Source organism: Oncorhynchus kisutch, linkage group LG4, assembly GCF_002021735.2.
Source record: "Oncorhynchus kisutch isolate 150728-3 linkage group LG4, Okis_V2, whole genome shotgun sequence".
In the NCBI taxonomy this organism is placed as follows: domain Eukaryota; kingdom Metazoa; phylum Chordata; class Actinopteri; order Salmoniformes; family Salmonidae; genus Oncorhynchus; species Oncorhynchus kisutch.
In genome coordinates this window covers 30,528,769-30,542,065 of record NC_034177.2, presented here as the reverse complement: position 1 = coordinate 30,542,065, position 13,297 = coordinate 30,528,769, and the positions used below count along the sequence as shown (strand labels likewise).

Below are 13,297 nucleotides of genomic sequence, written 5' to 3'. Positions count from 1 at the left end.
ACAGTTCACATCACAAATCAAAACAGCTCCCAGTGATTATATCTACAGGACACATAATTATTGTGTCCTTCAACTGTTTTAGAAAACATACTATAGAAACAGACTAGTGGATTTGTTACAAAGGCAGTACACATCAATATATGAGAATAGAACAGATGTGATGGGTAGTGCTGTGTTGTGTCTGTACCTCTCCAGCCGCTGGCTCCACAGACCTGAGCAGGTCAGAGACGGCCCCTGTCAGGGTCCTGGCAGCTCCCATCAGATTCTGCCCGCTGCCCACCTGGTCTTCCACCAGCGCTGCCAGCAGCTTCACCCCCCTAGACATCTCTGTCAGGTTGGAGGAGATGGTGGTGATAGCACAACCCACCGCTGTGTAGTCTGTGTCTGTGGGGTCACCTAGGGAAGAGAGAAAGTCCTTGTTACCCCTTTCCAGTGCCTTCTGCTCTACCTCTGACACAGTCTCTTCTCTCTCAGCCCAAACCACAATCAGCAACCTGGGTGGTGTTATAATACACACATCCGTGTCACTATCATAATGAAAACACATTGGATATGGTACAGCGGAGATAAGTACAGAGAAAGAGAGAAGTGATAGTTATTTGTGGAGAGGTAAAAGGTTCTACTGGATGATAACAGGGAGCCTCAGTGCCATCCAACAGATGGCTGGGAAAGATGAAAACTTATCGAACGGCTGGCAGGGAGCAGTGTGGAGCAGCATGGCACAGCTCCAGCCAGAAGGCAGGGAGATGCTGCCAGCCAGTTCAGATTCAAGACAACACGCTAACTATTTATTCCATCAATGGAAAAATGTATTATGGCAAATGGTAAATGCTCCATTATGTAAAGGGAACTCAGAGCCCCTCCTCTCTGGGCGTTCCACATTGGCTAGGAAAATGTGTGTATTGATTCTATCCCTATGGGTTTTGCCCTTGAAGATGAGAGCCTATTCTTTTTTTCTCTCAAGCTAGAGGACTAGAGGCCTTTTGTCAGAAAAGGATTCCAGTGCAAAAATAACAGACAACTCAAAATGTCACTAGGTAACCTCTTGCACTCACCTGCTGTAAGATTGACCACAGACGCCGTTCCGGCGGTTATGGCATCTACTTGAGAGTGGATTTCATGTTTGGACTCATCCACTTTGTTCTGAACCCAAACTCTGGACGCCTTTCAGGAGAGGGAGAAGGATGGGTATTGGCTTTCATCACAGTAGGAGATTTTCAACCCAGATAAACTTTACTATCAGTGATTAAAGGACAAGCGCTTCTTCACAACTCCTACAGCTTTTGAAGCACCAGTCTCGAGCTTTAAAGTACATCTTCCATATTTACAGTCAATTTCCACCACCTAATTACACATGGAACATGGGAGTTCAAATGGACTTAAAAAAAAGACTGAGTATCTCTACACTTAACAAATCAATACAGAGGGAAAACGCCAAAATTGGCATCTTTAAAAAAATAAATACATTCAATGGGATTAATAATTTAATATATTTTCCAAAAACACACTAAAATAACAAATTAATCTTCACTGACCAGAATGCATGGACCAAAAGATTCTGAGTATTGGAAAAGTTTTGAATGGTGAGATTTAGTGGCTGTTGTGTATAAAGGGGGATTAGTCTAGTAAATGGGAGGTGGGAACTCACCATGTCCTGGCCCAGTGGCGGCAGGTTATCTACCTCCCCCAGATCAGCCTGGGCCTGCTGCACCGCCTGCATACTGGTGTTAATGGTCCCCATCAGGGCCTGCTGGGCCAAGCTCTGACAATACATACAGTTGAAGTCTGAAATTTACATATACCTTAACCAAATACATTTAAACTCAGTTTTTCACAATTCCTGACATTTAATCCTCGTAAATATTCCCTGTTTTAGGTCAGTTAGGGTCACCACTATTTTAAGAATGTGAAATGTCAGAATAATAGTGGAGAGAATGATTTATTTAAGCTTTAATTTATTTCAGCACATTCCCAGCGGGTCAGAAGTTTACATACACTCAATTAGTATTTGGTAGCATTCACATTAAATTGTTTAACTTGGGTCAAACGTTTTGGGTAGCCTTCCACAAGCTTCCTACAATAGGTTGGGTGAAATTTGGCTCCTTCCTCCTGACAGAGCTGATGTAACTGAGTCAGGTTTGTAGGCCTCCTTACACGCACACGCTTTTTCAGTTCTGCCCACAAATGTTCTATAGGATTGAGGTCAGGGCTTTGTGATGGCCACTCCAATACCTTGACTTTGTTGTCCTTAAGCCATTTTGCCACAACTTTAAAAGTATGCTTGGGGTCATTGTCCATTTGGAAGACCCATTTGTGACTAAGCTTTAACTTCCTGACTGATGTCTTGATGTTGCTTCAATATATCCACATAATTTTCCTGCCTCATGATACCATCTATTTTGTGAAGTGCACCAGTACCTACTGCAGCAAAGCACCCCCACAACATGATGCTGCCACCCCCGTGCTTTATGGTTGGGATGGTGTTCTTCGGCTTGCAAGCGTCCCCCTTTTTCCTCTAAATATAACAATGGTCATTATGTCCAAACAGTTATATTTTCGTTTCATCGGACCAGAGAACATTTCTCCAAAAAGTATGATCTTTGTCCCCATGTGCAGTTGCAAACCATAGTCTGTCTTTTCTATGGCGGTTTTGGAGCAGGGGCTTCTTCCTTGCTGAGCGGCCTTTCAGATTATGTCGATATAGGACTCATTTTACTATGGGTATAGATACGTTTGTACCCGTTTCCCTCCAGCATCTTCACAAGGTCCTTTGCTGTTGTTCTGGGATTGATTTGCACTTTTCACACCAAAGTATGTTAATCTCTACGAGACAGAACGCGTCTCCTTCCTGTGCGGTATGATGGCTGCGTGGTCTCATGGTGTTTATACTTTTGTACTATTGTTTGTACAGATGAACGTGGTACCTTCAGGCATTTGGAAATTGCTTCCAAGGATGAACCAGACTTGTGGAGGTCTACAAATGTTTTTGAGGTCTTGGCTGATTTCTTTTGATTTTCCCATGATGTCAAGCAAAGAGGCACTGAGTTTGAAGGTAGGCCTTGAAATACATCCACAGGTACACCTCCAATTGACTCAAATTATGTAAATTTGCCTATCAGAAGCTTCTAAAGCCATGACATCATTTTCTGGAATTTTCCAAGCTGTTTAAAAGGCACAGTCAACTTAGTGTATGTAAACATCTGACCCTCTGGAATTGTGATACAGGGAATTATAAGTGAAATCATCTGTCTGTAAACAATTGTTGAAAAAACTACTTGTGTCATACACAAAGTAGATGTCCTAACCAACTTGCCAAAACTATAGTTTTTAACAAGAAATTTGTGGAGTGGTTGAAAAACAAGTTTTAATGACTCCAATCTAAGCGCATGTAAACTTCCGACTTCAACTGCACACAAAGAAAGTACAGATTTTTATACACAAACAAAGATCATAGTTAGTGATGGTGTAAGCAAGGTTCTCTGCACATCACTGCCCCTACTGTGTGTCATTGACATGGGTGCCAGGGGCATGCTCACCAGTGGGGGCATGTGTCCTCTGTGCATCTGCCCTGTGGTGATCTGCTGCTGGGCAGAGGGCATGGTGCCCATGTTGAAGGTGTTGTCAGGGCAGCCGATGGACCCAGAGCGGATGATACCTGGCAGTGCTACCGAACCATGCTCCACACGACCCACCCTGTTGAACTGCTGCTGTAGGATGGTGGACCTGGATGAGGGAAGGAGGGAGAGAGAGACAGAGAGAGACAGAGAGAGAGACAGAGAGAGAGAGATACAGAGAGAGACAGAGAGAGAGAGAGCGAGAGACAGAGAGAGAGAGATACAGAGAGAGAGAGAGAGAGCGAGAGAGAGAGAGAGAGAGAGAGCGAGAGAGCGAGAGAGCGAGAGAGAGAGAGAGAGAGAGAGAGCGAGAGAGAGAGAGAGAGAGAGAGAAAGAGAAAGAGAGATGGAAAGAGAGAGAGAGATTCAGACCTTTACAGGACAACCTCTGACAAGGTTGAAGTCGATGCTCAGTATTTTCTCCCTAACAATGGGACAGTAGTACCAAAACCTTTAGTGAGTTAGCGACGATAGGCACTGAAAGACATGAAAAGCGCTGTTTTCCTGCCCTTGTAAACAGATGCCACACTCACTATTGGTTAATTACTGCTTATTTTGAGAGGCAGTAATTATGTTCTGTGCTGAGAACAAAAACATGAGTCCTTTCGCACCTAAACAGCAGGGAGTGATATGATGCCCAGTGTCTATCACAGCAGGATCCGCTATGAGACAAACAGGTTTCCAATAACAACCGGTGTCTGGATTCAGCGTAACAGGACAAGAGTACATCTGTATTATGGAGTCTTTAGGAGTCTGGCTGCAGCCCAGGAGGAAAACTAGGCAACTGGGATCAAAAAATATAAAAGACAAATACTTCCAAGAACACGATATCTTCCTGATGATTTCTTTCTTTTTTTTGCAGAATAATATAACCGTCTTGCTCTGGGGTCTTTTTCTTATTGAGGTTAGGAATAATGAAAAGCTAACATTTCTTATTTAACTAGGCAAGTCAGTTAAGAACAAATTCATATTTGACAATGACAGCCTACCCTGGCCAAACCCTAACCCGGATGACACTGGGCCAATTGTGCGCCGCCCTAAGGGACTCCCAATCACGGCTGGTTGTGATACAGCCCGGGATCGAACCAGGGTCTGTAGTGACACCTCTAGCACTGAGATGCAGTGCCTTAGACCGTTGCGCCACTCGGGAGTACCAGGAGAGTTACTACATTCCTGAAGGAGAGGGAATTCTAGGATAGTGTTTCAGAGAACACGTTAATCTCACATATACTATACAGTATGTTATAGGTAAATTCAGTTTAACTCCTCTCGTGTTTCTTTTTCTCAGGGCTGTAATGCATGGCAGGCAGAAATGTGATTATATGCCACAATTAAACTAAGGTTTACATTCACATGAGGAATGAGGAACTAGCCTGTAGTCTCTGAATATGGCTGGTCAGCATTCTCAACGTGAATAGGACTGCACCTTATTAAGACCATGTGCAATTATGAACCTTTCTTACTTCTTTGGGGAGACTGACTCCTCCAGCATGGTGGACTCCTCATCTCCCTCCAAGCCAAAACGATCCTTACTCTGCTTCTGTGGAAGGGAATATCAAAAGGTGTCATAATAAAGACAATAAAGTACTTGGGAAGTGTCATCTCCGGTTTGTCTTGACTTACCTTTTTGAGGATGATGTCGATGTATCCTGCAATTAGCTGAGAGATCTGTTCCCCCTCTGTGGTCTGAACAGAGTAGTAACTCTCCTGGTACTCCCCAAAGTCCTGCAGCATACAAGCAGTTAGTCAGGAGTGATACTGAAGTTATAGCACAGGTCCACCTGGTGATACCTCTAGGAAATGGAGAAGTGTGTGTATGTCGTATGGAGAGTACAGCATCTTTCTCAGAGGTCAAGGTTGAACCAGGGCCTTCTACTTTCACATGCCACAGCTCTTTGCCATGCTGTGCTCTAAGTTCAAAGTTGATTTCCATCCACACAAGCACAGAAATATGTGGGAGTACTGAGAAAGAAGCTTAGAATGGACTAAAGGTATGTTTGCAACACCTTTACCATTCCTTCTACTAATGAACAGACAAACTTTGACTCGCTTCCACTACGAATTGCAGTCCTCAAAGAGCTGATTAAATATGAGAAATACACATTTTCAATATCAATATCACACACTTCAAAAGCTGCCTATGTGAGACAGAAAAGTAATATATCATTCAAATCAATGTTGGCAAATGCACCTTTGAGTATGTTGCACTTCTTATTAATCTTTAAATGGGTTATTCAGTTGAGTGAGGTCTGGCTTAATAAAGCGAGACGAAACAAAAAACAGCAATGTTGACAACAAACAAAATACTAAATTGAAAAAGCACTCAAATGAATAAAACATCCAAGTGCTTCACATTCTTCCAGTAAAATCACTTGTATATATACACAGTCTAATATATACAATAACTGCTTATTAACAAGAAAGCACAATAACACTGTGGATTAGAGGTAGTAACAACAACACATACTATTTAGCAGTTATTTCTGTTGCTATATGGAGATGGGAGGGACAGAAGAGAGGTCAAGAGAGTGGAATGTGTTCCTGTCAATGTGGGATTGGAGTAGAGGGAGGGCAGTTCATACCAGGGTGAAGCTCTTGGGAGAAGCAGCCCATCTCTTCACCGTGGTTAGGGGCCACTCCTGAACCACGTCTTTAGTCTTCTCTTCTACCCGCATCACCGACTCCTTGGTTATCCCCAGTAACCGAGGGACCAGCTTATTCTTACTTTTCATCTTTTCCTAACAGACAAGACATAAGAAAATATTTCCATAGGTGTTAAACACCTACACAGATGACTCACTGGGGACATCTTTATTCAGAGAAATTAAAACCGCAGCAGAGCAGCACTGCGTGCCATAGATAGCACACATGCTCTGTTCTGTTTGTCTGTCCTGAGTCAGGAGCCCTAGTGGAGGAGGAGGGTTGATGGGGAGTGACCTTGCAGAGTTCAGGCTTGTTTAACCGGGGCTCCCTGCTGTTTTGCTGAACAGGCCATCCCCAGTCCCTCCTTCCCCAGGCCTCTGTTGCTAGGGGAGCCCTCAGCCTGGCTGTCAGTTCGTCAGGATGGAGCTTCCACCAGCAGCAGCACTCTGCCTGGCTCTAGTGCCCTCCTCCTCTCTACCCACACACCATCCATTATGCCTCACTTCAGAGCATAAGCCGACTGTTGGCTCCACTCCAGCAATGCACAATTAACGGTTAGGGGGACGGGGGAGTTGAAAAATACCTTTTCACGTCTCCAGGCAAATACTTTTATTGTCAGGTTCTAAAAGTAAAGCTCCTTGACAGGAACAAGGGAACCGCTTTAGAGCAACTTGTACAGACTCATTGTTATTCATCCAAGGTCAGATAACATTATGTTGATTATCATGGTAGCTATGTTTAGAGAACTATTCCAATTGTTCGTCTTTGCTTACTCAAAAAGTTGTTCACAGTGTATACAACTAAGGAAGTCAGATTTTGAAATCTTAATGGGTTTGACATGTTAGAGAAATTATCTTAAATCTGTAACCTTTTATTTCAGACATAGCAGGTGGGTGAGGTTTTGAAACATCTTCTGGTCTGGGACTCACAGCACAGGTGAACTGTCAGATAGCCAATAAAACCTGTAGTCCCACCATCACAGACAGGCTGAATTGCTTCAATATCATATTTAGGAGCCTTACAGTTATGAAAAGCTTGTTCTGGAAACACAGCTCGTTTAAGAGTGACACATAACAAATGAAAGGTTGCAATAAACTTCCAAATTGTGCATTACCTACAGTATATCTATGTTTTTGGCTGTGGTTGCTGTGTGAGAGAGTGCTGCAAAAATGAATTATTTATCATGCTCTTAAAACTCCCAACTCCCTCTCCTCATCTCTCTCTCTCACCCACTCTCTTTCACTCACATACACACAGCTCTCAAGGCTAATCTTCACCTTGCAGTCAGCTGTATTTACATTGTAAATCCTTCAGTTGACTTCCTGTTGGAGAACACAATCCTCTCTTCTTATGTCTTACCTTCACCAGGAAGAAGGAGACCCCATATGTCGGAAGGGACCTTGCTAGTTTCGCATACTTCACTTTAGACTCAATCTCGGTCATTTCTCCGCAGGTTTTGTGATCCTACGGGTCAGAGGGAAATAGGTGCAGCAATATAAACTTTTCAGAGACTTAAAATGTTCTGAATATTATTGATTTTAATTCACAGCTTTTTTTAAATTTCCCTTTGATAACATATAAATCCATACGCTTACAACATACCACAAATATTTTCTTCTCCGACCCTCTCTGCTTGATGTACTCTTTGGGTAGAAACTCCTTCAGGCTATGAGATAAATCACATTTTACAAATGTACACTCATGAGGCATTTCCCTTTCCAAAACATGCTTTCACACTTGAGGTCATTCTTACCTCAGCACCTACATTTTTCAAGTGTTAACATTATTGCATGCACTCAAATGGGTATCCCAAAGAGAAGGATTGCATCTAAACTAGGATGGGAGGATTGAGACAGAGTGTCTAAAAGAATAGTAGTGTTGGAAAGTACAGTATAGTGTTGTTAATGATATCTGATAAGAGGACTTACTCTAGGAATCCAGGCTTGTGTTTGTGTTCGACATGGGGTCCAAACTGGATCTGAGCCTGAATTCCAGCAAACTCACAGGCTTTATCAAACGAAACAGGGTGGGAGCCGTTCAGTATGTCATCTCTGGCCTAGAGGAGAGAAGGAGACAGAAGAGAGAAAAGAAAGAGTGTACTTTACACTGAGTTCAAGCTAGAGAGTAATGCAGCTTTTTCTGTCTTGAAAGTTGCTTCAGAGAAGAGTGCCTGCTAGGTGAAAAAATGTAAACCATCAGCAGGGATACAACATAAACACTTTACTTAGATGAATGGACTCAGAGGAGCCAAACAAGATTAGTTTGTAGCAATCCAAGACATTTGCTAACATATGAAATGGAACAGCCTCAACCATTGATCATTACAGTCAGTGGTGACATATTAACAGAAACAAAGACGTCAATAAACATGCACATTTCTCAGAATATTGCATCAACATAGCAGAAGGATCCACAATGTGTCATTAATAAACTGCTTTAAAAAATGAAAGAGCAACTTTCACTGAGTGGTTTTTAATTATTACAATATGAACAATTTATATACAAAACAATAAACAGGACATAGTGCAGGCCTAAATCAAGTCCAAATGAATACTTATTGCCAGGCCTCACTAATGCTTGATAGCAACCATGTAGCAACCTGTCCCCTGTCTGGCCACAACAGGAATGACTATTTCAATACACTTCCATCAAGGCTTCAGTTGGAATATACAGTTCCATTTTGCACCAATAATCTAAGGTATCTGTTATATTTAAATGTCCTGTCCATCAAAGCATGAGCATGTGGCCTGTGTTTCCTCATGGGGCGTGTCAGTTATGTCTTTCTGTGTGTGTGTGTGTGTGTGTGTGTGTGTGTGTGAGTGTGGCGCTCTCACTCACACGCTCTCAATTAAATTTAAGGACTTTATTGTTAACATTGCCAAAGCAAGTGACGTAGATAATAAACAAAAGTGAAATAAACAATAAAAATGAACAGTAAACATTACAATCACAAAAGTTCCAAAAGAATAAAGACACTTCAAATGTCATATTATGTCTATATACAGTGTTGTAACGATATGCGAATAGTTAAACAGGTTTGGGTTGTATTTACAATGGTGTTTGTTCTTCGCTGGTTGACCTTTTCTCGTGTCAACAAGTCACAAATCTTTCTGCTGTGATGGAACACAGATATCTCTCCCAGTAGATATGGGAGTTTATCAAAATTGGGTTTGTTTTCTAATTCTTTCTGGATCTGTGTAATCTGTGGGAAATATGTCTCTCTAAAATGGTCATACATTTGGCAGGAGGTTAGGAAGTGCAGATCAGTTTCCACCTCATTTTTCTCAATAGCAAGGCTATGCTCACAGTATGTACATAGTCTCTCTCTCTCTCTCTCTCTCTCTCTCGCAATGGCTCTTTCACTCACTGGCTCTCCCTGGCTCGCTCTCCGTGGCTCGCTCTCTCACGATCCATATGGGTGGAGCCATCTGTCCTCTAGCATTGAGCCAATGGCCACCATACCCCATATAAATGATGATTACATTTTGTTGCATAATAGTATTTTTTGGCAATGTGTCTTACATTTTTATTGACAGAGCATACATCATCATGCGCTGTGAATACAAACGTAAAACAAGCTGGGGTTTAGCTCCCCTTGAGGTTCTTGAGAGAGCAGCCAAGGAAGTGAGAGAAGGGAAGAAGCCCATTTGAGCAGCAGCAAGGGATGCATTTTTGTTTTACTGAATGACACTTACAAAAAAGAAAACGAACATGTACCTGTGTGAAAGAGTGGCTATGATAGAATATCAGAGGTACACAAGGTCTTATCTGATGACATGGAATTTGCTTAGCATAATATTAACAATCTTGCGGACCAGTTTCATGGGCTTAGTGGCCTCAAAGAGCATGGACTCTACAGTTCTTGACACAAACCGTGCGCCTGGCATCTACTACCATACCCCGTTCAAAGTCACTTAAATATTTTGTCTTGCCCATTCACCCTCTGAAGGGCACACTTATACAATCCATGTCTCAATTGTCTCAAGGCTTATAAATCCTTCTTTAACCTGTCTCCTCAATGTTTTACATCCTAACCAACTATGCTATTTTGTTAGTTTTTTGTACATAATGTTGCTGCTACCGTCTCTTATGACCCAAAAATAACTTCTGGCCATCAGAATACCGATTACTCACCACGAACTGCAAGAAGCTTTTTCCTTTAACGCGTCCGACGAGAAGGATATACTGCTTTCCCGGGAACAGGTCCAAATCCCCGTAATTTGCGTGAAGAAAAGACGAAGGAAAAGGGGGCGCAGGTTTGGCTGCCTTCTAAGAATGCGTAGGCGAGAGAGTAAACTCCCACTGCCATCTGTTATAATGGCTAACATGCAATCATTGGAAGATAACATTTATGACCTACAATTATCCAAACAATGGGACATTAAAAACAAATATCTTATGTTTCACTGAGTCGTGGCTGAACGACAACATGGATAACAGAGAAGAAGCTATGTCTGGTAAGACGAGGGGCGGGGGGTGTCTATTTGTCAATAACAGCTGTTGCGCGATGTCTAATATTAAAGAAGTCTTGAGGTATTGCTCACCTGAGGTAGAGAACCTTATGATAAGCTGTAGACCCCACTACCTACCAAGAGAGTTCTCATCTACATTATTCGTAGCAGTATATTTACCACCAAAGACCGATGCTGGCACTAAGACCGCACTCAACCAAATCTATTAGGCCATAAGAAAACAACAAAATGCTCATCCAGAAGTGGTGCTCCTAGTGGCCGGGGACTTTATTGCAGGCAAACAAAGAAATAGTTTAACCAAATTTTTACCAGCATGTCACATATGCAACCAGAGGAAACAAAGCTCTAGACCACCTTTACTCCACACCCAGAGATGCATACAAAGCTCCCCGCCGCCCTCCATTTGGCAAATCTGACCATAATTATATCCTCCTGATTCCTGTTTACAAGCAAAAACTAAAGCAGGAAGTACCAGTGACTCTCTCAATACGGAAGTGGTCAGATGACCTGGACGCTGCTACAGGACTGTTTTGCTAGCACAGACTGGAATATGTTCCGGGACCACCTCAGTCATCGGCTTCATCAATAAGTGCATCGGCGACTTCGTCCCCACAGTGACTGTACGCACACATCCCAAACAGAAGCCATGGAATACAGGCAACATCCACATCGAGCTAAAGGCTAGAGCTGAAGCTTTCAAGGAGCGGGACACTAATCCGGACACTTGTAAGAAATCCCGCTATGCCCTCAGACAATCCATCAAACAAGCAAAGTGTCAATACAGGATTAAGATTGAAACCTACTACACCGGCTCTGATGCTAGTCGGATGTGGCACGGCTTTTACGGACTACAAATCTATTACGGACTACAAAGGGAAACCCAGACGCGAGCTGCCCAGTGATGCGAGCCTACCAGATGAGCTAAATGCCTTTTATGCTCGCTTCGAGGCAAGCAACACTGAGCACCAGCTGTTCTGGATGACTGTGTGATAACGCTCTCGGTAGCCGATGTGAGCAAGACCTTAACAGGTCAACATTCACAAAGCAGTGGGGTCAGACGGATTACCAGGACGTGTACTCAAAGCATGCGCGGACCAACTGGTAAGTGTCTTCACTGACATTTTCAACCTCTCCCTGGCCGAGTCTGTAATACCAACATGTTTCAAGCAGACCACCATAGTGTTCTTTGGCACAGGAACTAAAGGTAACCTGCCTAAATGACTACCGACCCATAACACTCATGTCTGTAGCCATGAAGTGCTTTGAAAGGCTGGTCATGGCTCACATCAACAGCATCCTCACGGACACCCTGGACCCACTCCAATTTTCATACCACCACAACAGATCCACAGATGATGCAATCTCAATTGCACTCCACACTGCCCTTTCCCACCTGGACAAAAGGAATACCTACTGTATGTGAGAATGCTGTTCATTGACTACAGCTCAGCGTTCAACATCATAGTTTCCACAAAACTCATCACTAAGCTAAGGACCCTGGGACTAAACACCTCCCTCTGCAACTGGATCCTGGACTTTCTGATGGCCCACCCCCAGTTGCTAAAGGCTGGCAACAACACATCTACCACACTGATCCTCAACACTGGGGCCCCTCAGGGGTGTGTACTTAGTCCCTTCCTGTACTCCCTGTTCACCCATAACTGCGTGGCCAACACACAACTCCAACACCATCATTTAGCTTGCTGACGACACAACAGTGTTAGGCCTGATCACCGACAACGATGAGACAGCCTATAGGGAGGAGGTCAGAGAACTGGCAGTGTGGTGTCAGGACAACAACCTCTCCCTCAATGTGAGCAAGACAAAGGAGCTGATCGTGGACTACAGGAAAAGGTGTGCCGAACAGGCCCCAATTAATATCGACGGGGCTGTAGCAGAGCGGGTCGAGAGTTAAGTTCCTTAGTATCCACATCACCAACGAACTATCACGGCCCAAACACACCAAGACAGTTGTGAAGAGGGCACAACAAAACCACCAGACTTTACAATGACACCCCACTTCCCCATTTGTTTTGTACACTGCTGCTACTCGCTGTTTATTAGTCACTTCACCCCTACCTACATACACAAATTACCTCAACTAAGCTGTACACCCGCACACTAACTCGGTACCGGTACACCCTGTATATAGCCTCATTATTGTTATGTTATTCTGTTACTTTTTATTATTTTTCACTTTAGTTTATTTGGTAAATATTTTCTTAACTCTTTCTTGAACTGCACTGTTGGGTAAGGACTTGTCTAGACTTGTTGTACTCGGTGCATGTGACAAATAAAGTTTAATGTGATTTGATTTAAAATCAATAAGGGATCATAGTTTTCAGCTGAATTCATCTGATCAGGCTATGTCATGGAAGGAGCTGGTGTCTTTAATGTTTCATACACTCAGTGTGTATCTGAATGTAGGCATGCATTTGAGATATACAATATACCACACCCCCATTTCATTAACTAAACTTTGACCTACCAGCACCATCATCCACTGTCAAAGGACACCATCACCCACTTACCCTGTGTCTATTCTCAACTTACCCCATAACCGGTGTA

The 13,297-nt window shown here is 43.1% G+C and overlaps 1 protein-coding gene across 3 annotated transcripts in view; it reads right to left on the bottom strand.

The window, feature by feature from the left end:
* Window positions 1-13,297, bottom strand: part of LOC109889363 (talin-2) — a 144,458-nt gene that overhangs the window by 49,175 nt on the left and 81,986 nt on the right. For all 3 annotated transcript variants that reach the window (XM_031822773.1, XM_020480738.2, XM_031822774.1), the window contains 10 exons: window positions 8,186-8,313; window positions 7,860-7,923; window positions 7,617-7,721; window positions 6,197-6,352; window positions 5,238-5,339; window positions 5,078-5,154; window positions 3,537-3,723; window positions 1,649-1,762; window positions 1,056-1,164; window positions 188-396 (listed from right to left, as the gene is read on the bottom strand). In XM_031822773.1, coding sequence (XP_031678633.1) covers window positions 188-396; window positions 1,056-1,164; window positions 1,649-1,762; window positions 3,537-3,723; window positions 5,078-5,154; window positions 5,238-5,339; window positions 6,197-6,352; window positions 7,617-7,721; window positions 7,860-7,923; window positions 8,186-8,313 — 1,251 coding nt within the window. The remainder of the gene's footprint in view (window positions 1-187; window positions 397-1,055; window positions 1,165-1,648; window positions 1,763-3,536; window positions 3,724-5,077; window positions 5,155-5,237; window positions 5,340-6,196; window positions 6,353-7,616; window positions 7,722-7,859; window positions 7,924-8,185; window positions 8,314-13,297) is intronic.